This window comes from Ambystoma mexicanum, chromosome 5p (assembly GCF_040938575.1).
Source record: "Ambystoma mexicanum isolate Mex_15411 chromosome 5p, UKY_AmexF1_1, whole genome shotgun sequence".
NCBI classification, from domain to species: domain Eukaryota; kingdom Metazoa; phylum Chordata; class Amphibia; order Caudata; family Ambystomatidae; genus Ambystoma; species Ambystoma mexicanum.
Window position 1 is genome coordinate 925,375,105 of NC_090930.1, and position 27,184 is coordinate 925,402,288.

The window sequence follows — 27,184 nt, forward strand, 5'->3', positions numbered from 1 at the left end:
GCAAGATCGTCGTTCTCGCCGCCTGGCTGGAGAAGGGCACAGCAGGTGAGAAGGTGAAGAAAAAGTCTGGCCGGTCTTCTAAATCCTGTGAGGGCACCCCGGCAACGGCGGCCAAACAGAAGGCCAAGCACCTTGAGTCCGCGGGCACCAGGAGCACCTGAAAATGTCGGGCTGTCGGGCAGGGCGCGACTTCCCTGGCACGATCAACCATGAGCCAGCGCTCTGGTTCGGGGAAGAGGAAGTCCGAGAACCCGGGTAAGCTTCTGGAGAGGCCCCGGTCGTTCTCGAAGGGAGCCGAGGGGGAGCGAGGCGATGACCCTCCCCACAAAGTGAAGGTCCAGGACGCACCTAAGGTGGTGAGGGCCTTGATCCAACCGGCAAAGGCCTCTATCGAGGTTGTCGCAGCGGCCCTGGCGAAGCCGGCAGAGGCTACGCCAGTGGAGGCGGCCTCAGGGCCCAGGGTTTCCCTGCCACCGCGGAGGGAATCCTCTTTCCAGACCATCGTTAAGACCTCCGTGAAGACCCTGGTAGAAAAAGAGGGGGTGGAGGGGTGGCCATTACAGACTCGGATTCAGCCTCCGAGGAGGATCCGGTGGAAACCGTGAAAAGCCTCAACGAGAGGTTCGTAGGCCTCAACGAGAGGTTTGAGAAGGTTCGATCTCAGGGGAGGGTTCCCGCTGATGTGATCGAAGATAGCGACGATGGCGACGAGGGCCCAGTGGAGCAGCCATCCCCTCCGTCGCAGCCATTACCCGAGCCCCAGGATAGCTCGGCGACCATTTTGTTGGTGATCCAATCCTTATGTACTGAGATAAGGACGAGGTTACCACGGACGAGGTTACCTTCGGGAAGCCCTGCTAACAAGCGGAGGAGAGTCCACCTCGCGTCACCCTTCGTGCCCGCGAGGCCTGTGGATCCCTCATCCCCCTCACCGGACCCTCGGGAGGATACAGCGACGGGGACGGACAACGACGACGGCGATGATACAACTGACATCCTGTGATAAGTCCTCCCCGCCCTCGGGCCTCTCCGCCCGACGAAATTGCCTCTTTTCACGCCATGATAGCCAGGGCATCCAAGCTCTTCCAGCTCTGCCCTGAGGAACAGAAAAAGGAAGGTTTTCTTTACCAACGAGAGGCCAAGAGAAAGACAGTCCTCGCGGTGCCGTTGCTCGACGACATCTGGGATGAGGGGCTGGCTATCCTGAAGAACCCTTCCACGACACCCGCCAAAAGGGACAGGTACGAGAAGAAGTACCGGGTCCCCGATACCGCCCCCTTGTGCCTCAGGGCCCAGTCCACGCCGGACTCTCTCGTCTCGTCGGCGGCCATGAAGAAAGCAGTGGATGCGGCAGCTTCAACTTCCACTTCCCCACCGGACAGCGAGGGTAAGAAGTTGGACTCCATGGGACGACGAGTCATCTCGGCGGCGACGACGATTAAGGCAGCCAATGCCTTAGTGATTGTGGCCCGTTACGACAGGGAGCTTTGGTTCAAGATAGCTCCTCTGCTAGACTTCCTACCGGACGACAAGAGGGCGGAGGCCCTACAGATTCTTCAGGAAGGCGAGGTGGCATTGGATCACGCCATTACGGTGGCAACGGACATTGCCGATACCGGATTTCGCCAACTGGGCAACAGGGTTTGCCTCCGACGACGAGGATGGCTCAAGGCGACAGACTTTTGCCCGGACGTCCAGACCAGAGTGTTGGACATGCCGTTCGACGGCAACAACCTGTTTGGAAAGACGGTGGATGAATCCCTCCAGGCCTTCAAGATAGACACAGAAACAGCGCGAGCCCTGGGAGTCCTTCAGCAACGGCGGCCCTTTCGGAGCTCCGGAGGCCGACAGGGAGCCTCCAAGGGATCCAGCGGTGGCTCTTCTACTTACCGCCAGGCGGCCTGCTCCTCGTCCCAGGAGGCCTGCAGAGGCCGTGGCAAGCAAGGAGGGTCTCGCCGCCGTCAGCAAGGAGGCCAAGGCGGCAAGGCCTCTTCCAAGCAGGACTGAACCGGCCGTAGCGTCGGGCCCCCACCGAAGCACTCCAGTGGGAGGCTGGCTGACGAAGTTCGTCAGCGTGTGGGAGTCCATCTCCACCGACTTGGGTGCTGGACACCCTGGCCCGCGGACACTCGCTAGAATTTAAAAAGAAGTGTCCTTGCATTCCTCCTGTGGCCAGGATGGAGAATCACGTCCCTCAACTGCTGTTGGAGGTAAGGGCGATGCTCAAGAAAGGTTTCCAAGAGGCTCCGGGGCTCCGGAGTATACTCAAGATACTTCCTTGTCAGAAAGAAGACAGGCGGGTTGGCGCCCCATCCTGGACCTGCGTCGGTTGAACAAGTACATCAAGGCACAGAAATTCAGGATGGTCACCCTCCAGCACGTGCTGGGACAGTTGGAGGAGGGTGACTTCCTATCGTCACTGGACCTGGAGGATGCTTACTTCCACATCCCCATTCTAAAAGGACACAAAGTTCCTCAGATTCGTAGTCCAGAGGCGTCCCTACCAATTCAAAGCCCTGCCGTTCGGATTAAAGTCGGCACCCAGGGTGTTCACCAAGTGCATCGCACCTGTGGCGGCACGGTTGCGCCTGCAGGGGATCCACGTCTACCCCTACCTGGATGACTGGCTAATCCCTGCAAGGTCAAGAGAACTCGCCGTCGAACACACAGCGAGGATCGTCCGCCTGCTCACGTAGCTGGGATTCGCCATCAACTACCCCAAATCCCATCTGGTCCCGTCGCAGGTAGCACTGTTTCTGAGAGCGAAGCTCGATACAGTGAAGCAATTGGCATCTCTGTCGGGAGAAAGGACGAAGGCCATTTTGGGCAAGGTGCAGCGCCGGTTAGCCACAGATGTGGCCAGAGTGAAGTCCATCAAGTCCCTCCTTGGGATGATGTCCTCATGCGTCTACCTTGTGCCCCTTTGCAGACTTCGGATGCGTCCGCTACAAGAGTTCCTCGACGCCCGCTGGATTCAGGCGGCGGGCAGCTTCGAAGACAGGATCCCGCTCAACGAGGAGTTCCGTCGGGTGATTCTATGGTGGGGTGCCTGTGCGCACCTCACGGCAGGCATGCACTTTCAGACCCCGGCATATCAGGAGATTGTAACGACGGACGCCTCCCTGGACGGATGGGGGGCCCACACCGGAGATCTCCACGCAAGAGGCCTCTGGCTCCTGGAGGAGAGTTCTCTCATCCTGGAGCTACGAGCTGTGTTCTGGGCGCTCAAATTGTTCCTTCCGTCTCTCAAGGATAAAGTGGTGAGGATCTTCACCGACAACACCACCACGATGTTCTACATCCGGAAGCAGAGAGGCACAAGATCCCCAGCCCTATCCAAGAAGGCCCAGGATCTGTGGCACTGGGCCGTTGCCCAGGGGATGTTTCTGGTTCCCTTCCACCTGGCAGGAATAAAAAACACCATCGCCGACTCACTCAGCACGGAGCTGGGCTCGTGCCACGAGTGGGAACTACGCCAGGACCAGGTGGATCGTCTTTTTCAACGATGGGGCAAACCCCAGATCGACCTGTTTGCGACGGCGACAAACTCCAAGTGCCAGAGGTTCGCCAGCAGGTTCGCACAGCCGAGGAGCATGGCCGATGCTTTCTCGTTCCCTTGGGACGGCCTGTTCCTGTACGCGTTCCCTCCGTTGCTGCTCCGTCTCATCAACCAGATCAAGAGGTCCAGGTGCAGGATGATCCTCATCGCACCGGCGTGGCCGAGACAGATCTGGTTCCCAGACCTTCTGGACTTGTCAGTGTCCCCACCTATCAGGTGGCCACGGACGCGGATCTTCTCTCCAAAGAAGGAGGCGCCATTCTTCATCACGACCCGGAGTCGTTGAACTTGCAGGCTTGGCTCCTGCAGCACTAGAGTTTGGAGGATACGATATCCCGGCTGACTGCAGAGAGGTTCTTGCAAAAGCCAGGGTGTCCTCAACGCTCAAATGCTATGGACATAAGTGAAAGAGGTTCTCTGTCTGTTGCCGTGTACAGACGATTAACCCTCTGCGGATTACGGCCCCTCAAGTATTGCCGTATCTACTGTCTCTAGCCAAAGCTGGACTGGCTCACGCCTCCATCAAGATACATCTGGCGGCCATCTCCCGATACACCAGAACTACAGGACGGGCGTCCTTGTGGTCTCATCGCCTGGTGAAGGAATTTATGAAAGGACTATTCCGATCGTTCCTGCCGGTGAAGGCACCTGCTATCGAAGGCTTCCATTTCCAGATGGCTCTCCGGCTGCATCATGCACTGTCACCGGTTGGCAAACCGACCGCTGCCCGGCCGTCCGAGAGCCCATTCGACCAGAGCGATCGCTGCTACCACGGCGTTCCTGTCTGGTGTGCCCCTGCTGGACATCTGCAGAGCTGCTACGTGGAGGTCTACGCACACCTTCACAAGATTCTACTGCGTCGATCGGGACTCCAGGGAGGAGTCCAGGGTCGGCCAAGCAGTGCTGCGCAACCTGTTCGCTTAAGGTGAGCCTGTTGAGGAGGTAAGAGATGCTTAATGTTGAGTTGTTGTATTACTTAATGTTGAGCTTGTTGCCACCTCCCGTGGTTGTGCATGTGTATACTGCTATGTATTCTTATATTCATGAGCATGTGAATCCATGCCAGACCCCATGCTGGAGAAGGAACAAGTTACTTAACTGTAACTGTTGTTCTCCAGCATGGGTCTGGCATGGATTCACATGCGAACCCTCACTCCTTCCCCTCTGCGGCTCTTCACTTGGTCATACTGCCACTTTACGTGCTACCAAATCTGAGGATGGTTGCCAGGGGAGGGGCTTAGGGAGAGGGCAGTTATTGGCTCGGGGCAGTATGACCCAGAGATCAGTGATTGGTTACTACTAAGAAAGACAGATCAGAAACAAAACTGATACTGATTTTTTCTTTACTGAGGATTCCCAGCCTGACGACGGGGAATATTCATGAGCATGTGAATCCATGCCAGACCCATGCTGGAGAACAACAGTTACAGGTAAGTAACTTGTTCCTACCTCGGGGGGGGGAGGGGGCACGAAGACTGAATTTCCCCATTTGCGAACAATGTCCTTTTATTCTTGAGTGATCGTGCAGTTCTGGTACCTCAGGTGATGGACATAGTACATATGTTTGGTGAAATGCAATGGAGTGAGTTGGAAGAAATCTGCATGATATGTGGACTCGATCAGGAAAGGGAGTAGAAATGCAATGCTGTGAGTTTTTTTTAGGGAACCATTTAGATACCCGAGTAGCCAGATAGCTAGGTCGAGAGAGACGAGTTCTAAAAGCTAAACCGGCACCCTCTGCTGTCTAAGTTTTTACTGGGCATCAAGAAATAGTCAAAACTAACTTCATAGTTAATGAGGAAGGTAGCTTTATTTAAGGGTAGGCGAGGCGTGTTGGGGGGGGTCAGAAATTAAAGTCATACACAAAGGTGTCATGCTTTGGTTGTAGACTTTTATTCAACGTAAATGGGTTGGGAAAATGCCTCTCTGACCCTATTCTAAAGAGGAGTTTCCCTACCTAAAAACCAAAACTATGGAACAGTCTTTGTCTGGATGTCACAAATCAAATGCCGTCCTTGTGTCCAAACAATCTATCCTGACCCTCACAGTAAAACAAAATAATAGTGACATGGGTAATGTCTATAACCTGGTATTTACATACGTCTTCTTAAACAAGAGTAAAATATCTCCAACGTAAATATTCTCCAAAATGGAAAAATAACTTGATTCCAGAGAGATTCCCTTCCCCTGAATTCTTCACTGGTATCACAAATGTCTCTAGATCGAGCAGTTCCGTTCTATCTTTCTTGGCCCACAACAATCCTGTTGCACAAACACTGTTCAGCCCTGTAAGTTCTTCTTTAACAAAATGTTCCTTCTTGTAACACAAGTTCCTTGTTTAACGACACTATTTCTTCTTTACACTCCTTGTAGGTTTGCAATTAGCCTGCTGTACTCTCCTACCAAGACTTCTCTCGCACTCACAATTGCCTGGTGTTCTCCCCTGCCATGACTTCTCTTGTGTGCATCAACTGCCTGGTATACTTCCCTGCCAGGACTCTTGTATTCCCAACTGCTTGGTGTATGCTTGCTAGGACTTCTCTCGTCTTATAGTTCCTCTTTACCTTCAAGTAGCACATATGTTTCTTGTTGGGTTAGTATCTCTACTTGACAAGCAATTACTTTGTTTTCCATGATTTCACAATGTTGAAAATCTTCTGCCCTCTTCATAAACAATCTTCTTATTTCACTTTCTGTAACTTTACAATGTTCCATTTCTCTTCAGCGCGGTTGCCGAAACGCCCCAGAGTCCCCACTCTGCTCTGGCATACTCATTGGTTCTCTGTTTCGTTTTCGGGCTTGCTCGTACTTACCTTTGCTGCCTGCTTCCCACTTTGTGCAGCTCTGACGTCTCTTCAGGCTTCCTTGTGACTCTGCTCCTGAACGCTGCCTTCTCCGGTAAGGACAACGCTGCTTCTCTTGGCTGCCGGACACTTTCAGACACCCTCTCATGGTTCCTGGCGTCTCCAAGGCACGCCTCGCTCGCACCACGTTTCTTTCCATTTCTGCCGGTGAGCTCTCGCACTCTGCCACACCGCCTTGCGCCTCCAGCTTTTGCACATAGACTTGTGCCTCAGCCTCCGTACACCTTCACTGAAGCAGTCGTGTCTTTTCCCACGCTTCTTCTTACCATTTGGTTCACATTTTTAAAGGTCCTGCGCACAGGTGCTTTCATCCAACAACTAGAATGCTCAATTTGCATGTTCTGTGTCAATTGCTTCATCCTTCTCGTCTCAGTACTTAGGTGGTTGTGGGAATTGAAGTACATTGGTTTTTGGTGTATATCTCTTGGAGAGTCTTTCTCAATTATGTCATATGAAGGATCAGTTCTATTTGAAGAGGAATTAGACCTGAAGAAGTTTTTCTTAGAGTTTTGGGAAAGTGCATTCTTGGAGCTTTTAGACGAGGTATTATTGGAGCTCTTAGTTTTCAGACCAAGAGTGAGAGGTTGATTTGTAGGGTTTTGGGGAAAAGGTTTTTCTACTTTTCCCTAAAGGGAGGAACTGACGCATGGCAAAAGGCAATTAGTCTTCCTCATTGGAAAATGGAGGATAGCATGTCTCATCCAATGAAGTTATGACATCCCCCACCGGTAGTTGTCTACTCCCATGTGATCCTCCCTCATATACCTGCCCCCAGGGTCAGGATCAAGTAGCAGCTGCCGTCCCCTGGCCACATGGGAGGAGTTTGCCACCGGGAAATTCGTGACCACTCAATTGGATTCATCACAGAGATGCTGGGGTGGGGGCAGGGGGGATCGTAAAATGCTATGGGGCTCAGCAGTACCGAAAATATCCCTTGACATGTTGTCCAGTCTGGGAAGGGGTCTTAATCTACCTAACTTAAGATATTTCGGGGCTACCCAGTTAATGGTCGCCAATGGCTGTCTCTTTCTGGATAAAAACAACCCATCCATTAGGATAGAGAGATGGGCCATTGGCTCCTTGGGGCCAAACAAGTTTCTTTACGTGAAGGGGGCTCCTGCACGCTGCACCTGGAATTGGAAATTATAGGATGGAACAATGAATAGTCAATGGACATGCAAATCAGGGGTAATAGATTACTCCCAGGGCTATGCTGTTTCCAAAGGTGAAAGGGCGGGACTCCAAACAGTATCACCAAAGCTAGTGTTTTGGGGAAGGACGAAATGGTGCTTTTCGCCAATCTACAGATGGAATTCGGGCTAGATAGAGGAAGGTGCTGTCAATATCTACAGGTTCGGTATGCTCTGAGTAAGCAATTCAGCGGTATGTTTAACCTTCCCCAGGAGTGAACCTTAGAACAATTGGTGACCTTTGAGAAGTTTAATGCAAAACAGATAGCAGCAGCCCACAGGTGGCCTTGGTGCACAAACTCAGAGAAGGAGATGGATCTAGCCCTTCTAAATGAGGCTGACTGGCAAGATGTCTTATGCTCGGTGAGGAAGATGGCCATCAGCACAAAGTATTGGATGATGCAGCTCAAAATCTTCCATAGGATATTGTACATCTGCAAGTTTACCCCCCCAAGATGGGGGGGTGCGGGGGTGGAGAAGTCATGTGCCCTAAATGTAAATGGGTTTTGGGATTTTTTTTTTACATGCTTTAGTCATGTTCCGCTAATCATTTTTGAGAGGAGGTTTTGAAGATCTGAAATTAAGCTATGGGAGCAGGGCTGGAGACTGATTCCAGGCTATGGTGTTTGGGGATCTGGGAAGAGTCTTCCCTGAATGGGTATGAGGGTGTTTCTGGGGGTGGCCCTGGTGTTGGCTAAAACGGGATGTTGCGAGGTTATGATGCTCTGTGGCTACTCCATTGGTAAGAGACTGGGAAGCGGGTATTTATAGAAGGAGTACCCGGCGCGGCATAAGTACAATGAAATCTATGCACCGATTGGTGCGTTTGCGAGCCTTACCCAGCCGCTAATCATGCTTGCGTTGTTACATGTCCCGCTCGGCGGTCCCCAGCCTTCCTTCCCATCCCTTACGAGCTTGCTGTAGTCCCTTCTCCCTATTCCATGGTGGACATTTTTTTATTTACCTTTTTTTCATTTGGTTTGATGGCCGCCATGGAAAGGGAGAAGGGACTACTTGTGGTAATGCCCCCGAGGCCTTCGTGAAGGACGTCGCTTCGCTTGGGCCTGTAACGGCTCAGGGCTTATTGCCGAAGTATGAAGTTGTAAAAATTGGTATACAAACATCGATGGGGGCAGGGGGAGGAACACTGGAAGATTTGGGGGAAGTGGCAATAACTGTAAGGGTGTCTTTTACCTCTCAGGTGTTGTATTTGAGGAGGGATGAAACCAGGAAAAAGGTGTGGTGTGGCTGGATGGGTTTAGCGAGGAACTCTGAATTTAAAGCTGCAAGTTTATCCACTTGTTAAATTGTTTGTATTTGAAGAGGCAAAGCTTTCATTCAGCGGCATTTATACAATTATTAAGTTGTGCTTTTTCAGTTATCTTCTAGTGGATTCCAATGGCAAAGTTGTAACACATCAGGAAGGAATATTTCGCAGCAACTGCATGGACTGCTTGGACAGGACGAATGTTATTCAGAGTCTCTTGGCACGTCGTTCTCTCCAAGCCCAGCTGCAGGTAGGAGAAATTTCATTACTTTCGAAAGTGCAGTCGCTACTTTCTGGCACCCATGGAAATTCTACTTTTCTGGAGTTTATACAAAGAAATATAATCACATGGGTTCTGCTTTCAGTTATTTTATGCGAATACTAATTATATGTGAACGTGCCTTTACTCTGTGTCCCTCTGTAGGGGGCGTTTTGTGAAGTTGGATGTTTTACCATTTTGGAAACTAAGTGTAAAACAAAAGTGAAGATTTGAAAAAAGCAGCTGTGGAGAGTAGCATTAAAGAGTTTAAGCATAATGCTTGCCTCCGTATCTTTAACAGAATCAAAACTTCCTGCGCTATAGCAGGGGTAATGTTCATTGTGTGCTCGTCTTCGCATGCGCATCAGTCAGACTTTGTACTCTGCCTTTTCATAGGGAATATGACAGTTTCCTTGTCTGCAAATATTAAGCTAGAAAATGTTTAGGACAGGACATGCAACTCTGGTAACATGTTGCTTGCAGAAACGTTGTGCCATATCGCAGTTGACATTATTGGGCTAACTATTTTCTGGTGTCTTGGTGTTTGTAGACTTAACCAAGAGTTGCTTAATTTCTTTACACAGTAATCTTGTATAGCGCCAATTAACAAATGTATTTTTTTTTTTTTAAATCAAATCCAAAGGAAAATTGGGGGTAAAGTGTAGGGTTTATCCTTTCAAAACATTTGAAACTGCCTTTAGACCACCTGCAGCACTTCATTGGAAATTAATTCGAGGTATCCCTCAATATAGGAATGGGTCAACAGACCAAAACCATTCCTTTCCTATTTAATATATCTGTTCATGGCAACAGCCCTTCCACTAACAAGTAGACCAAATCTCACTTAATGGAAAAGGCAGTGTTAGAAACCAGAAGGTGTCTCACCCACTAGTCCCCGGGGGATCTGTCATCCATGTGGCCAGGACACGGCCATCGCTTTTGGATGCAGTTCCTGGGGGTGGACCAGTGCGGGAGGATAACCTGGCTGGAGGGGCTTGTGGGAGTAGGACACCGGATGGTGAGATGCAGTACCTCCTTCCCTGTAAGACCTTTAACCCATCCTACCCAGTAGGATATTTAGGTACTCTACCCCCTCCCCCTTTTTACAACACTTTCTCACTGACAGCCTGCTCTAAGGGAAAATAGACTTAACACCCGATCCGTGTACCTGACCTGTCCCAATACTATGGTCAGGTGAGGTCAGGCAATTATTGACAGTCACTCACACCTGACTTCCATTAGACATCCCCACACGGATAAAAGGCAGAGCACGAGAGCACACTCTGAACGAAGCAAAACACACGTGGAAACAGTTTCAAGATGACAGATGAGTAAGAGGAAAGGCAGCAAAACAGAAGGGGATCGTAAAAAGGGAACTTCCCATGACGTGTGCGACAAGGAACCCTTACTTTCCCGAAACCTCGAGACAGAGCATAAGACCAGGAAACCAGGATGAAGAATCCTGCATTGTGGGTCTGATCTACCCGGGGCCCTCCAGCGTCAATAATCAAGACTGGGAGACTCGCCAGCCACCGTGCTACTGTCCTTGGCTCCAAGAACAAAGCCGCTTCAGTGAAAGCAACACAACCGATGAGTTGAGGAGACCGATACAAAAACGGTCTGTGTTGAACGAACATTGTTAAAATGCATTTGATAAGAGACGCAAGTGAAGTTTAACTGCTGATGAGTGATTGAACTTTAAAGCAAGCGACAATACCTTTGACAGAGTAGTCAGGCACTGCGTGGGTGCTCAATCAAAGGTCTTTTTAAGGTATCCAGCTGAGAAGTAATAACAGTAAATACATTTGGTCCGAGCCCGGCAGAGGGAGACAAGGTTTTGTGTTACAGTGGGTCTGAACCCAGCGTAAGGGGACCCGGGGTGAACAGTAAATCACCTGAGAAGCTGTATAAGTAAAAATCCTAAGAAGAACGGAACCGTACTGTTTTGTCGTGTTGTATTAGGGCCTCTGAAATAAGAGACTTTGAATGACAAAGAGACTTTGGCACAGAAGGTCCTGATGTTGAAGTCTTAAACTGCATCCTCATCCGTGCTGAAAATGTGGGGATGGGAAGCCAACGGCTTGAATATCCTGATATATAATTTCTTGAACACTTCTTTAGCATAACATTGTTTACCACACTATTTGTATTTAGAAGTAAGGATTGGCAATAGGTTTATTAGTATAGGCCCTTTAATTCGACCAGACACCACTAGGACTGCGTTATTATTTGATGGTCGCAGCTTGCTCCCATCTTTAGATTTAGGATTAGATGGCGTTTTTCAACACAGTTGAAGTTCAATAAACACCCTTGAACTGTGATCACTTGTGTACGTGTTACTGTTTGATATCATGCCTTCCTTACAGCAGCAACAGAAGCAATGTTATTCCTTCAAATATAACTTCAAACAGCCTCCCCACTGTCTGAAATGCATAATTTTTTCCCTTAAGATTCCCCATGCGCTCAGCGCCCTTGATTTTAAGCAAACCACAGCTCTCTAGTCACTTGGAAATTAAAGTGGATGCAGTGGCCAATGGATAGATAGATGTCCGTGTAAAAAAGATGGCAAAGGTTCTAACGCCCACAAGAATGTGGAGAACAATTGCATGCAAAATCTTAAAACACAAATAGAGTAGTGGAAGTGACTGATCAAAAGCTTGAAAACAGAGTGTACATTTCCCTGGTAGAAGGTGGCTTCATGACTACTATAGATCTGAAGATGCAGTTGCATATTCGTATTTATCACTGACACAAGAAATATTAGATGTACAGTAAACCAAAGAGACTAGACATGTCAACTGTTCTGAGTACAGTCTCTCTTTTGATGTTAAATGTCTCATTAGAGACTACATGTTGGGAACAATCTCCCAGTGCTATATTTGGGGAGTAGGCTTACCTTTTGAATCCTAGACATACACGCTAGTCTTGATTTTTCTTTGACTAGCCTAGGTGTGTTCGCGCAATCAAGTCAAAATTCTTGGAGGGGAGTTAGGGTGGTAAGAATGCAGAACAGCATGGTATGAGCATAAATCAAGGAATATTCACAAAGAAATATGTAAAAATCTTCTTTACATCTCATAAAATGTCATCATGCGCCAGGCCAGGCATAGCCTGTTGCTCATATATAAATATATGTATTCCACTCACTAATAGGAACAGTGTATGGATAATGGACTCTGTACTGGATTTACACAGTTGTTCCCTGAATGAAAACACTGATGATATATCAGATTATATCCCACTAGAATGAAACAATGGGCCTCATTACGAGTCCGGCGGTAACCGCGGCGGTAAAACCGCCTGGTTACCGCCAGACTCGTATTACCATTCCGCCTCCGTGATTCCCGGAATTACTGGGGCATTACAACCCCGGTTTTCCGGGAATCACGGAGGCGGAATGGTGGTAATCCTCATTCCCATCGAGTTCTATGGGACTCGATGGGAATGGGGATCATGGAAACACCGGCAGCATCTTGTAATGCTGCCGGTGTTTCCTCGTCCGCCTGCAGGCGGGTGGTGTTAAACCCGCCAGATCAGACCTGGCGGGAACATCACCTCCCGACTGCAGGAGTCGGGATCAGGCGGTCTGGAAACAACGGTGGCGGCGGGTTTACCGCCACCGTTATTTCCGGACCGCCTGAGTTATAATGAGGCCCAATATCTTTTATCAGCCATTCGAGAATACATAGCTAGCTGTGCAAGCAGACTTGCACAGGAAACTCTGAAAAAAGCAACTTAAACCAGTCCGGGCAAATTGAAAACATATAGGTTTCACGGCCTCTGTGCATTTTCTTACTATTCATTTTTTCTGCCTTTTAACTTTTTCATTTTTCTTGTTCGTATTCAATTGTTCGTTTTTTATTCTTTTATTCTACCTTCTTATACATCAGATAATATTTTATTTTATCTGTATTCTGCAAATGGCCACTATTACCCGTTATTGGCATTCTTTTTCTTTATTGCTATTTTCAAGAGCCTTTAATGCTGATGGTGTTAATGGCTTTAAATTAAGTGTTCTGAAATTCTTGTGTAGACGTACATTCATAGACTGGACTATGAAGTATTTTCAGTCCTACAGTGATGTTTCAGACTGTTTAGCAAAGAACATAGCACACCACAAAGCAATATTTTATTTATTTTATTTTTACATCTATATCCGCACACAAAGCCCATGGGCATCTAGGCGCTAGTTTAGCGAAATAGTGGTGGTACAGGGGGAAGAAAGGAAGAATATCGGTTGAAAAGGAAAAACTTGAGCTGCTTTCTGGAGGCGGCGTAGGACGGTTCATCTCTGAAGTGGGAGGATAACTTGTTCTAGAGTGCAGGTGCACGGACCGGGAAACTGGAACCGCCTGATCTGGACCGCTTGACCATAGGCGTGACTAGGCAATGTTTGTATGAAGATCTTGTAGGCCTTTCTGATGCGCGTATTCTGATTTTTGTCAGCTAGGTACCATGGTGCATCGTTCGACAGACAGCGGTGGCTGAGGGACAGAATCTTGGAAGTTGATTCTGTCCTTGTCTGGGAGCCAGTAGGTGGCTTTTCTGGCAACAGAGAAATGGTCCAGTTTTCCAATGTCAAGTCCCACCCTGTTGGCTTTCATTTTTATTATTTGTTGTTGCAAGTTCTTTTCGAATGTGCCGCAGAGTAGGGAGTTGCTGTAGTCTAGTGTTGACCCTATGAGTGCCCGGGCCACTTCCAGATGGTTTGCGTAGTTTAGGAAGGGTTTGCTGGCATTGATGAGCTTGATGGCATAGCCCGATGAGGAGGCAATTTGATTGACCTGGTGGGACATGGTCAACGAGGAGTCGAGGTAAACGCTGAAGTATCTTGACTGTGGAGGCGACAGTGATGTTGTGGCCATCGATGATGAAAGATTTGTAGGTCTGTGGTAGTTTGGCCAGGCGGGCAGGGGGACCAATGAGAAGTTCTATTGTTTCATCATTGCGGCAAAGCCTATGTGAAGCCATCCAGGATTGGATAGCTTCAGAGTTCATTCTGAGGGTGTCTTCAGGGTGGTTGCCAGTGAGGAGTATCGGGATTTGGGTGTCAGTGTAGTTTGTGTAGGAGATCCCAAGGTCATCGAGGTGGTCGCACAGGGGCTTTGTGTACACTTTGTACAGGGTGGGGGAGACAAAGGAACCTTGAGGTACCCCCGAGTCTTATATATTGGGCGTTTTTCCTAGGGGAGACAGGCAAAGGACACATCCTGCCAAGATGAAAGATTTGGTGTGTATTTTGGCAAAGCACCGCACAGCAATGACATGGGACTCCAGCTCGGGACAGAGCATAGACTCATGGTGGGCTGATCTCCAGAAATGGTCGGTAGCAGAGACAGCAAGGTGGACAAGGGCTGTGCAGGGGGAGGGAGGGAGTGGGCATAAGATACTTGCATGGAACTCCCTGATACAGGACTTATTTGGACAAAGGGAAGAGAGCAGCTCGGACTACTCCGGAGGAGTGGAGGAATATTAGTAGGAGAACTGGCAAACAAGCAGATTCCCCCCCGACAAAGAGAAGGACGAGGGATATAGACTTGAGGCCGAATAGGATGGGAGGCCATCGATCAGGGCAGCACTGCCACGGAACCGCACCACGACGAATGCTGACGCAGGGCGGAATCCACACAGGAGTGCCAGAGTGACTGTTCTGTTTTGTTGTTGTTGGTTCATGAATGAACCAATGAAGAGTTAAACAAAAAAAGAGCACCTTAGAATCTCAGCGATTACACCCAAGGACATCCTGGACGGCACAGCTCTCTTCCATTTGACCAATCTTTCCTTCCTGCTCATATGCACACCACCTTTCTACAATCCCTGCAGAAAATCTTTCAGATACAATAGCTAATGTTGGTGTACAACACCGGCACCTAATCATTCTTGGGGATTTCAATATCGGGTTTGAGGAAGAAAATGATGGGTCTATCACATCTTTGAGCTCCAACATGGTCGATGTTCACCTTTCCCAAATGACCCAGGGAGCAACACATGCTGCTGGCCATAGACTTAATGCTACTTTCTGTGAGGTTCAGACTACAACAGCCCCCGATCCCTCTTGATTGGAGCAACCACTTCATGATGCCTTTATCAATGCAGCAACTCCGACTCCTGACTCACAAAGGACAAGCCACCATTGCGGCAAAGTGCTTGACCAGGAAGAACTTGAAGCATTACTGGAAGACACCAAAATAAATCCACAAGAGCCAAATACAGATGTACTCTATAATTAGATTTTGGAAGCAGTGTACAGCCTTACACCACTGAAACAAATCACTCTTTCAGAAAAAGATCCCAATCTAAGAACCCTGTAGCATCGAGACAGCAACCATCCATGTGGTGGATGATGGTCTCCAAATCATGGATAAGTGCGACTCATACCGCCTCGTCCTCCTTGACCTCTCGGTTGCTTTCGACACAGTCGACCACCACATCCTTCTCCCCCTCCTTGCTGACAGGATGGGATTCTCTTGCACTGTCCTGAATTGGTTTACCTCCTACCTCTCAGGCAAACACCAGGCTCTCCAGATGAACTCGTTGTGTTCTAACCGACTGCAGGTCTCCTGTGGCGTCCCCCAAGGCTCAATATTCTCCCCAATCCATTTTAACCTTTACCTGGGGCCTTTGGGCACTCCCCTCAATGATCCCAATAGTGTCACCCACCAATATTCAGGTTATCAGTGGTACATGAGTAAATGGCGTGCGGGACATCATTCGTCTATGCGATTACCTAGCCGTCATCCAGTCCTGGATGTCGACTGTGTAGGGTCACTAATGCAAGGCGGAACTGCTTGATGATTTGTCAAAACATGCCATTTTATTCTCAAAAGAAATATGGTCAAAAATGCCTCACTATCCCCACTGTGCTGAGGATTTCCCTGCCTAACAAAAGCAAAGGAGAAACACTCTAGCACAGAATAACTGGCCCTCACACTAAGCAACAGATTCAAGGTCAATTCTGCTCATTTTCAACAAAAGAAGGAAATGTCTCAAATCAGTTCTTGATGTTTCAAAGTAAAATTTTGTTAACCAAAGTTCCAATGATGGCAAATCTCTTCTCCTTGGTGAAATATCCACTTTCAACTTCCACCAAATAGCACCAATGGTAATTCCATCCACGATGCTTTGGCACCTCTTCAAGAAGACTTGCCAAAGTTCAAAATAAATGCAATATCCACAACTATCAGTGATACTCAGTTCTTGTAGTATTTTCTTAATTACAGATTTAGAGTTCAAAATGGTATATTTGTCAGGATGACTTCTCGTGCTGCTGCTTCCACTTCAACAGCTTCACTTCTACTTGATTCATTATGAGAACAGTCACTTTTGTCTCACTGTACCCAACTTTATTTAGACTACTGCAATGTTGCATCTACTGACAACCACATATACTAATGCAGCTTCAGTGATTTGTACTTCTAGACAGTCTTCGACAAGATATACTTGAAAGTACTTCAGCACCTTCAAGTAGGCAAGGCACTCTTCCTCTGACTAACTCTCTTCGAAAGGGGCAGCCTCTTTGCCTCTTGTCTGTCTGCCACATTAACATACTGAGCTTGCCTTTAAGACTCACTTCTCTCTGTCTTCTACAGTCTGTGGCACTACAGGTTGTATCAACCTCAAAGTAGTATTTACAAGCAGCCAGTTTCCCTGCCCTAACTTCACCTGTACCTTTCTGCCCATTATTAGCCCAAATAATTACCCAGAAGCCTTGGTGCCACTTTCTTAGCTTCAGGTAATGCTTCCACGCTTGTATCTGAGGCCAATTATTAACTTCACAGTACAGTTGGATTGCTTTTAAATTCTGAGAAAGGCTGGTTTCGCTGTTAATATGGGGAGACTCTTCGCTTGGGCAATGCTTGTTCTCTTCTTCACTAGTATATACACTTTGACTTCTTATAGATAAAAGGCATGCTGCGTTAAAGTAAAGAATAGCGTTCAGTCTTTCTTTAGAAATCCCAATTAGGCACACACGAGGCCGGGAGGATAGCAACACAGGTTTGAATCCCGGTCTCGTGCTTAGAAACCTCTTCGGTATTAAGCGTGTTATAAAAGATCAATTACAAAAAAAAAAGAACAATTAAAATAATTTCTTAATGGAGTTTTCAAAGTTTAAAGATTTTTATAAAACTGATAGTTTGTCCTCCTTTGGGAATCCCAATTGGGCACATACGACCGCTCCTTGATGTAGTTTTCATAAGTTAAAGTTTCAGCAATTGAGTTATCAAGGTTAGGTATTCAGTAATTGTCTTTGCAACATTTACTCTTCTTAGTGACCCACGACCACTCCTTCAGACAGTAAGTCTTTTAAAAGTTGAACAATGGATTTAAGTAGTGTTTGCTTTCTACGCGAATACAAGTACTTTCATTTTATACCATTGTTCAGGTATTTCAGCTTCAACAAACAACTTCTACTTGCTTTAAACCATACGCAAGTGAATAGGGAACTGGATACTGTTGCCAGCAATGCTTGTGCAAGGCATTAGAATGCCATACTTCACTCACTGGCTTCTTTAACACTTGCTGTGCGGGTCGCACTGCTTCCACGACTTCTACCACAACTTCTACTGCTTCTGGCTTCATGGGGACCCACATCCTTCCTCTGTGAAGATGTCTCTGGGCCGGCCACATGTTTATGGAGCCCCTCACGCTCCTGAGACCCATGGTTTGACAACTACTTCTCGCCTTGGTCTCCAGCACGTTCACTGCGCGGCAACCACAGCAATCAGGCTTGCATGAGGAAATGCAGATCTCCTGCACATCTTCAGGTGTGCAGCATTTGTACTTCAGAGTTTGGGGGAGTAGGACCCTCTCGGAACAAGCAGGTGAAATCTGCTGTCTCCACGTTCAGGCGTCCCTCTTGTTCTCCCACTTCTGCTTGGTTTGCCAGCCTTGTGCCTTCTTCCTTATGCTAGTACTGCCACAGCTCACGTTCCAGTCACAGTTACAGCTCCTTCCAATTGCCTGCACCTGAGGGGGCCTTTTATGCCTCCCAGGTTCCTTCAGATGTGGGCTGTTAGGCTGGATTGCCTGACTGCTGCTACAGCATGCCTCTTCAGCCATCTTCCCCGTCCCAGTACTTATGGAGCTTGTAGTCCCCTTACACAAAGTTAACTCTTAACAATTGAGTTAATTTTAAGGGCAGATTTACTTCCCTTAGGAGGATGTTTATTATTAAAAGATCTTTCTGTTGGCAAGGCTTGCTCAGATTTAACAGAACTTGTACCCCGGGTCACAGATCTTGTATGTGGGCAAGGGACAGTATAATGACAATATGCAATTACCTGTTTAGGCATCCCAGAGAGGCACTTCCTTTCAGAGGACAAATATTGTGTCTCATCCCACGGCATCTCCTCAACACCCTGGGCCCCGTCTCCTCCGAGGTGATACTCCCGCAGTACACCACCCCCAAGGTCAGGAACAGGAAGTGCCTGCCTTTCCCTGGCCACCTAGGAGGGTACTTTAGGCAGGGTTTCAGTGAAGGATCTGTAGGATTCTTCACACTGCCTACCTAAAACTAAACCCATCCAACAATGGCTCAATGATATGCACATAGAAGGATTTGATCCACAACTCTGACTCCGCAAAAACCTTAGACTTCACCATTGACCGCAATCTGTCCTTCCAGAAACACATAACTAAGAAGGTCCAAATAGCTTGGCTCAGAATCCGTACCCTTCGAATAATCAAACGCTCCATCCCACCGCAGGATTTCCGGACCGTAGTGCAGGCTCTTCTGGTCTCGCACAACAATGGGGGAAATTCTCTCCCAGACCGGGCTACCAGCTGCTCACTTGGCACCCGTAAAAGCAGTCCACCATGCTTCAGCACGTCTTATTACGGGAGCACGTAAATTGGACCGAATTACCCCAATCCTATGTCGACTACATTGGCTTACACTCCAAGCCTAGATACTGTTCAAAACTGCATATATTATCAACAAAGCAGTCACGAGTAGAGCTTCACGTATCTGGTGGCGCACGCTCCTTGCTCAGCATATCGATTAACCAGCTTGAATCACAACTAGTTCACATAGAGAGGACCCGAAAACAATCCTTCTCCTGTCATGCACTCAAACTCGAGCCCAGTGTTGGCTCGGAATGCCCCCTCAATTCTCCCAATTTTGCAAATCTCTCAAAACATGGCTCTTTCAACATCTAACCAAGGACTAATTTCAATGGTCGCACATACTAACACGCAGACCTCACAGTACTGCGCTACTGATGCCAGCCCAAATGCCGGCTACCCACACTCTGTACAGTGCTCCGCTGAGTCCACAATTTAAACAAAAAAGGAGGAATTCTACTGGAAATTAGAGCAAGCTTGGAGAAAGCATTAAAACCTGCATGATCTTAAACATCATTAGTTATATTCTTGACTGCCCATTGTATACATCCTTTTCTGACTGTCATGCCAATGCTTCCACTTTATCTCTCTGCTTGTACATTGTTTCTGTTATGTATAACTCATATGTATTGCATTACTCTGATGTGTAACTAAGCTGTAAGTTATCTTATGCTATGCGCCCTGATACCCACGGGTCTGGTGCGCAATACAAAAAAAATAAACAAACAAGACAAAGTAGCATATTGGAGACAGATACTACAAGGCACCAATGTTAAGGCAAAAAAGTAACTGCTCAGAACGCCTTTGAACAAGAAATGTTAAATGAGAAATCCTACATCATGCAACAAATCGCCTTTGCCCTAAATCACCAACTACTTAAAATAACAAAGTAAAAAACCTCCAGCAAGCCATACACGCAGCACAAACTGACAGAATTCATATAACCCTTCCAAAAGGCAACCCATTTATTGCCACACTATATCAATTCAACGCAATCATGCAAGTGGACTTCAGAAAGCTGGTGAAGGAAAGGCTGGCGCTCTTTTCGCAAGTTGAGGATTTCTTCTTTGGAAACCAGAATTCTACCTAGATCTTTCATGACTGCATAAATTAAACCACTCCTCAAAAACACCACCAGAGACCCAGATGATACCACCAAGTAGCAACCTATCACAAACCATATACACCATGCAAAAAGCTGAGAAATCTATGTTTGTGGCCAAATCCTGACACATGTAGAGTTCAAAAGCATCCTAAATCACACAGAAGTAGTATTCAAAATAATGGGAGGAATAGAATCAGCACGCATATCTGAGACAACCTCACAATTAACATCACAGCAAAATCCCCTTGGGCCCTGGTACTCCTGTATATCTCAACAGCGTTTGACAGTCGACCATATATCCTTAATCAGGGGATTTGAAAAGTTGTACTACAACACACAATGGATGAAATAGTTGGTTATGGATGGGACTGTAATCAACTGGCTCTCCCTCTTCAGCACCATTTTAAAAATAACTTGTGGAGATCTGCTTGGATTGAGCTCATCAACCTCCTTTTAACATCTACATGGCTTCACTTGTGCGGCTCATTAAAACCAGACACTTGCATGCTGGCAATTATGCAAACAACCCACACGTCCTCTTTTAAAATGACAGCATCATTGAGACCACCACCCTCGACTATCTTGCAAAGGTGAGCCCACAGAGGACCACAAACAATTTTAACTCGACCTGGACAAAACAGAAATTCTGATTATTACCCAACACAGGACTAAAGGCACCACTATCTTAGCCTACACAAATGGATACCTGTCTGTAAACCTTAGAAATAATAAGGTATCTTGGGATTCTCATAAATAGTTTCACCCTGAACACATATATAATCACATAATACAGTGTACAAATTAGAAACAACATTGTAAAAAACACAGACGCAGTAGTGACGCACTACTCCCCTGAAACCACAGCACATGAATGCTGTTCACACAAGCTAAACGATTGTGTGTTTCTATAATGGTCTATGTGTTTTTTACAATGTTGTTTCGAATTTGTACACTGTATTATGTGAATTTTGACAAATCCTAATAGATGTTGGATATTGTCCCAAAAATGTTTTGGTACTGTGTGTTGTAAACCTATATTTTTCTTTCTGTTCTGTTTTGGTTCAGCAAACCATTCTGATGTCTTCATTTATCTTGAATTGTGCATTTATATCTTGATTCACACAACTCTAATATATAAAAAAAGATTTTTCTCTACAATACTGAAGAGTGATTCCTTCTTTATAAATGCAGAGGTCCACAATCCCTTGGGAGTTTTTGTTATGAGCATAGTGTCCTTGGACCTATTCATTTGTATGCTTTGTTTTCTGTTTTAAAAAGGACTGAATCCAGGCATTGGCTTTGTCAGAAAAGTGGGCTGCTGACGATAGGTGTTTACATAAGACTTTGTGATTAACCAGGTCAAAGGGGGCAGAGAGGTCTAGTAGAAGTGCTAGTTTGCCATTATCTTTAGTTTGCCCTTTTGCGTCTTGAAGTCGATCAGGGCAGTCTCTGTGCCATGTTTAGGGCGGAAGGCCAGTTATCTGAGTCCTAGTAGGTTGCGCTTTTCAAGATGGTTCTGGATCTACAGGTAATCTGCTCTAACCAGAATTTTTAAGAGGAATGGTACGGTTGTGATGGGTCTGAAGTTGCTGGGGATGTTGGGGTCTAGGGTGGGTTTTTTCAGAAGGCGCAAGACCCAGGAGTCCTTCAGGTTGTTGGGTACTATGCTAGATGTGAATGACACATTTATTAGTGTTGCGATGAAGGGTGCCAGATGTTTAGCTGCCTCTTTAATTATTGGGGCAGGGCAGATGTTGCCCTGACATTTTGATGGTTTCAGGGTGGATATTATGCCCTCTACCTCTTCGATGGTTGAAAAATTGAATAGAGAGTGGGTATTAGTTAGTTTGGTAGGTGAAGGTGGAATTGGACTTTCGTCAAAGGTTAGATTTGCTTTCTTGGACTCAATTTTCGATTGAAGCATTGCAATTTTGCCAAGTAGGGCCTTTTGGATGTTCGTGCACCAAGAAGTATCTTTGGTGCACGTGTCGGGTATGGGAGAAGGAGATTTGAGCTCTCTCAAGATGTTGAAAAGCTCTTTTGTGTTGGATTTGGCTTTGCTAATTCTCTCATTGTAAATATATTTTTTTGGTTTGGGTAATAGCTGACTTATAGTTGTTGGAAGCTATTGTGTAAGTGATCTTGTTGGTGGTTGAGGGGGGAGTTTTTCCACACTGATTCAGCATGTCTTTTGTTTTTGCGAAGGGTTTTTAGTTGGGGGGTGAACCATGAGTTAAGGGGAGCTTGTGGTTTGGCCTTGTGTAGTTTGAGGGGTGCGACCACATTGATGGCTTTAAGAATGGTAGTGGTGTATAGATCTACTAGGTGGGGTTAGCGTTGGTTGGTGTGTGGTCGATCATCGGCTGGAGCAGTTTCGCAACTGATGTTTTTGCTACTTCTCGTGAGTAGTGGTGGTACGTTGGGTGTAGGCTGTGATGAATGATTGTCTTTGATGGTGAATGTGATGGGGTGGTGTTCGGTTCATGCACAAGGTGTGTTGGATGGTATGGTGAAGTTGCAGTTTAAGTCTAACCGGTCTAAGGTCCTACCTTTATTGTGAGTTGGTTGTGAGAGGGCAGTGAGTGAATCCTAGCTCCGAGATGGTGTTGGCAAGCGTATATGCTTTGTCATCTTTGTCCTTATAGCCGAAGTTGAAATCTCCTAGAATGAGGATTTGTGAGTTGGGTTTGGTGGTGTTGGAGAGCAGGAGAGCAATGTCATCCTCAAAGGAAGATGTAGTCTCAGGTGGTCTATATATGAGGTTGATGGTGATAGTTCTTGTGTTGGTCATAGGTAGTTTAATGGAGAGTAGTTCCCCTGATGGGAAGGTTTGGTTGAGTATGTGTCTCATATTTAGGGAGATTTTTGCAATGAATGCAACCCCTCCTCCTTTAGCCCGGTGTCTATCCAGGCAGTATATGGAATACCCATTGGGAATGGCTAGTGCAAGGGCAGGTCCTGATGCTGCTTGTAGCCAAGTCCCCATGATAGCGAGGAAGTCTAGATCATTGGAGGTTATGATATCTGCTATGTCGAGAGCATCTGCAGATGGGGATCTAGCGTTTATTAACGCACCCTTAACCGTTTGGTTGGGGGTCTGTGTCTTGCTATTGTTGAGTGGAGGGAGTCGTTGGGTTGAGGTACGTTGGACAGGTGCTCGTGGCAGGTTTTTCAATATGTGATTTGTGTTGAGCTTTGCTGGTTGTTTCACCGATGAGTCCTGATCCTAGTCTGAGGTTTCTCGTCGTGGTTGGACATGGTTGGTTAGGGGTGTGTTTGAGAACATGAAGTGTTAGCCATTGTGAGGGTATGAGAGTAAGCTGGTGGTGTGAGATATGTTTAGTGGACTTACTGGAGCGAGCTGGGAGGCAAAGTGGCAGAAACCACGTTGTCTGAATGCAGTAATCTTGGCGCCAAGGTACTCTAGGTGATGCACTCTCTTGGGATGGTATGTTTACGAGTGGGGTTCATGTTGATAGATTTTCAGAAAGTGTTGTGGAGGTGAAATAGGCTTGAGAGATGTCAGGAGCCAAATGAAGTGGCTGGAAGTACTATGTTACAGGGGAATAGGGTGGATATCGCTGGGTGCTAGAGGATAGTGCACGGGTTGTGATGGAGATTATAAATGTTTACATTTGGCACAATATCGTAGAGTGGGATAGCGATAACTTACACTGAGGGCACAATCTCAGGGGTACTGGATGTTTGTGGCTTTCAGCAAGAGAGGCTAGCAGAGCAGCAATGTATTAAATATCGTGGAGACTAGGCTAGGTGTAAGCGGTGTTTCTGGCGGGCAAAGCTAGTAGACCATTATTACCTTCAGTATCGTTGGTAGCTAGGGAGAGTGCCGGCAGTATTTCCAACACATAGGACTTGTAAAGCATCAATACCTTCAATATCAGTAGAGGTTAGGCAAAGATCAAGTGGTATTTTCAGCAAGCAGTGCTTGAAGAGCATCAATGCATACTGTTGGTGGAGGCTAGGCAAGATGCATGCGATATTTCCAGCACGTAGGGCTAGTAGAGCATTGCTACATTCTATATCGATGGAAGCTAGGCAAAATGCATGTGTTTTTTCAGCAAACACTAGTAGCGTGACAGTACATTCAATATCGGTGGAGGCTAGGCAAAATGCACGCAGTATTGTCAATAGGCAGCGCTAGTAGGCGGCATTGTGATCAGTACCTGTGGAGACTGCAGGGCATAATCATGAGTTCAGGTATGATGAGCATGAGCATAATTGAGATACATTTGCGACCGGGGTACAATGTTAAGATGGTGCAATGCTGTGTGCGGCGCCGAGTTCAATGATAATCGTTAATACATGTGTGCGGGATGAGACCAATAGTTAGTAGGGTATCAGGTGGCACATGTGACTGGATTGATTTTCCTTTCTGGCTTAGTACGCGGTCTGAGTTTTAGACAAAGGAGGGATTGCGCATTGGTACAGGAGGAGCCTTACTTGCAGCAGAACGCAGCCAAGTTCGGGCAGCTTGGATTGGTGTCCTTCAGTGCTTGTGGTGGAAGAGATAAGGGCCGGCAGCGTGACTGAGCCCGGGGCCTCGGCGACACGGACAGGCACAGACAGTGCCTTTGGGTGATTGTGCCGGCTTCCGCATACCGGCCACTGCAATTGGCTGTTGTAGGGGAGGCTGGCCAATCGGGGCACAATCAAATGGGCAAGTTGCACCTAGCAGAGGTGGTAGAACACGGAGGCCGTTTTGGAATGGCGATTCTGATGCAAGATTCCAGCCAAAACAGCCGAAAATTGTTATTTCCCTACTTGTGGGAGACTGATCAAGGCATCAAAGACGAAATATGCTGGGAGGTAATCATAGTGTAATTTATCATCGCATAGACAAGCGGTGCGATTTTCGCGCTTCTCACCGTGCTCCTGCATGAAAATGATGTTGGGGTCCACAGCCAGCTGCAGGCTCTCTCTCGATTGGGACAGGTCTCCATCCCTTCCGTCGTCACTGCGGTCAGGATGGTAGTGTTCTGCACATGTTCCACAGCAGGGGTCACGATGCACATTAATTCCCAGATACCTAAAAGTGGACATTTCCCATCGTAACGCTAGCGCAGGCAGCTCCCTCTCTTCCAACCCACACAACCCCACGATAGGAAACAGCACCGATTTATCCATGCTAATTGTAATCCCTGACAGTGTCGCAAAGTGTGCCAGTGCTTCCTATAACAATTCCAGATTATCTTCTGGATATACAACAGCATGTCATTCGCATACAGTGATATTAAATGGTTCGTACCTTCTACATCAATACCTGCCTCTGCGTAATTCCGCCCTGAGGTATTTATTAACATTTATAAAGCATGCAGCCGCCCTGAGGCATCGTGGCGCTGTTGCAGACAAATCGTTACTGGTTACAGAGAAAACTTGGTTACAAGACAGTGAGGCATAAAATACAAACATTGTCACATGGAGGTAAAGATACATGCAGAATAATGATAGTCGAGGGGGTTGGAGAGAAAAGGGGGTGGTGTTAGAGTGTGGTTTTGAGGCCTTTGCAGAATGTTGTGGGAGAGGTCTCAGCTCTGAGTGCGTTGGGTAAGGCGTTCCAAAGTTTGGGTAAATGTGGAAAGCCGATACCCCCTGCTTTAGGTCTGTTGATGGGCGGGATGCGCAATTGGTTGGCATAGTGACTTCTCCTAGGACAAGAAGAGGTATCTCTGGTGATCGTTTCAGATAGGTAGGGTGGGGCAGAGAGGCTTAAGCATTTGTGCATTAAGGTGAGCGTCTTAAAGTTTATTCTCCCTTTTACAGGGAGCCAGTGGGCGGTTGTCTAGCCTGAGTGATATGGTCTCTTTTAGGGATACTGAGGGCTGCTCGGAGCGCAGTATTTTGGACTATTTGAAACCTTTTTAGATTTTTGGCTGAGGTGCCTACTAGGAGAGCATAGTAATAATCTAGTTTAGCTCCAATGGTGGCTCGAGTGATGGAAAGGCAGTTTTGGTTGGAGAGGAATGGTTTTATAGCATTTATTAGTTTGGTGGTAGAGGAGGAGACTGGGATAGTGGTGTTGTCAATGTTGAAGTTGCAGTATTTTTGGTTGAGTTTGGACAGTATAAGGATAATCTCTAGTTTGTCTCCATTGAGGCACAGTCCGTTGAGTGCCATCCAAGCTTGGATGGTGGAGTATATTTGGAGGAGGGCTGCTGCGTCTTGGTCATATGATCCGGTGAGCGGGAGGAGTACTTCTGTATCATCTACATAGTTGGTATAAGCTATGCCAAGGGAGTCCAGTTTGTCAAAGATTGGCTTTGTAAACCGGTTGTAGAGGGTAGGCGCTGTGCAGGAGCCCTGGGGAACTCTGCAGTGGATGGTGGCAGGAGCTGCGTTTGCTTGATCAGAGAAGACCTTCATGGCTCTACCTTCTCAGGTTATCCAGAAGGAGGCCTGATTAGAGAAGTGATCTGCATTGGTGAGATGGGAGGTAAGAATCTTGTGATCAACAAGATCAAATGCCGGCGAGAGGTCCAAGAGCAATAGGAGGGCTGGTTTGCCTGTGTCCATTATCTTAGTAATTTGGTTTAAGGTCCAAGAGGGCAGTTTCTGTGCCATGGCCTTTACGGCAACCTGATTGCCTTTTATCTAAGATGGCGTTAGATTCTAGGACATTTTGGATCTGGTTGTGGGCTGCTTTATCTAGGATCTTGAGGAGGAAGGGGCCGTTGGTGATGGGGCATAGTTATTGGGGAAATGGGATCAAGGTTTTTTATTTTTTTAACATTTTTATTAGCATTTTAAGGAAAAACATTAACATCCCCCCAACAATCACCCCCAACCTCCCTCCCCCCCGAAAAAAAACAGGCCACACCCCAGTGTTCCATAATCCTCCACCAAGTTGAAGTTCCCCGCCTTAGTTCACGAAAGGTCCAACAGTCTGAGGCGCTGCGGGAGCCACCCGATTCTAAAGTAATCTCTAAGAAAGGCCAGTACCTTGCCCCACTCGCTAGCAAAGCTCTGTAGTGCATTGTTCATAGCATACGTTGCCCATTCCACCGCAACCATCTCCCAGACTACCCGGTGCCAATCCTGAAATGTTGGGACTGCCGAGCTTTTCCAGTTCCGGGCAATCA

The 27,184-nt window shown here is 47.1% G+C and overlaps 1 protein-coding gene across 4 annotated transcripts in view; it reads left to right on the forward strand.

Annotated features, from left to right (window-relative positions):
* SACM1L (SAC1 like phosphatidylinositide phosphatase) overlaps positions 1-27,184 on the forward strand; it is a 1,165,903-nt gene that overhangs the window by 805,305 nt on the left and 333,414 nt on the right. For all 4 annotated transcript variants that reach the window (XM_069613352.1, XM_069613355.1, XM_069613353.1 and 1 more), the window contains exon 14: positions 8,992-9,130. In XM_069613352.1, the coding sequence (XP_069469453.1) occupies positions 8,992-9,130 (139 nt within the window). The remainder of the gene's footprint in view (positions 1-8,991; positions 9,131-27,184) is intronic.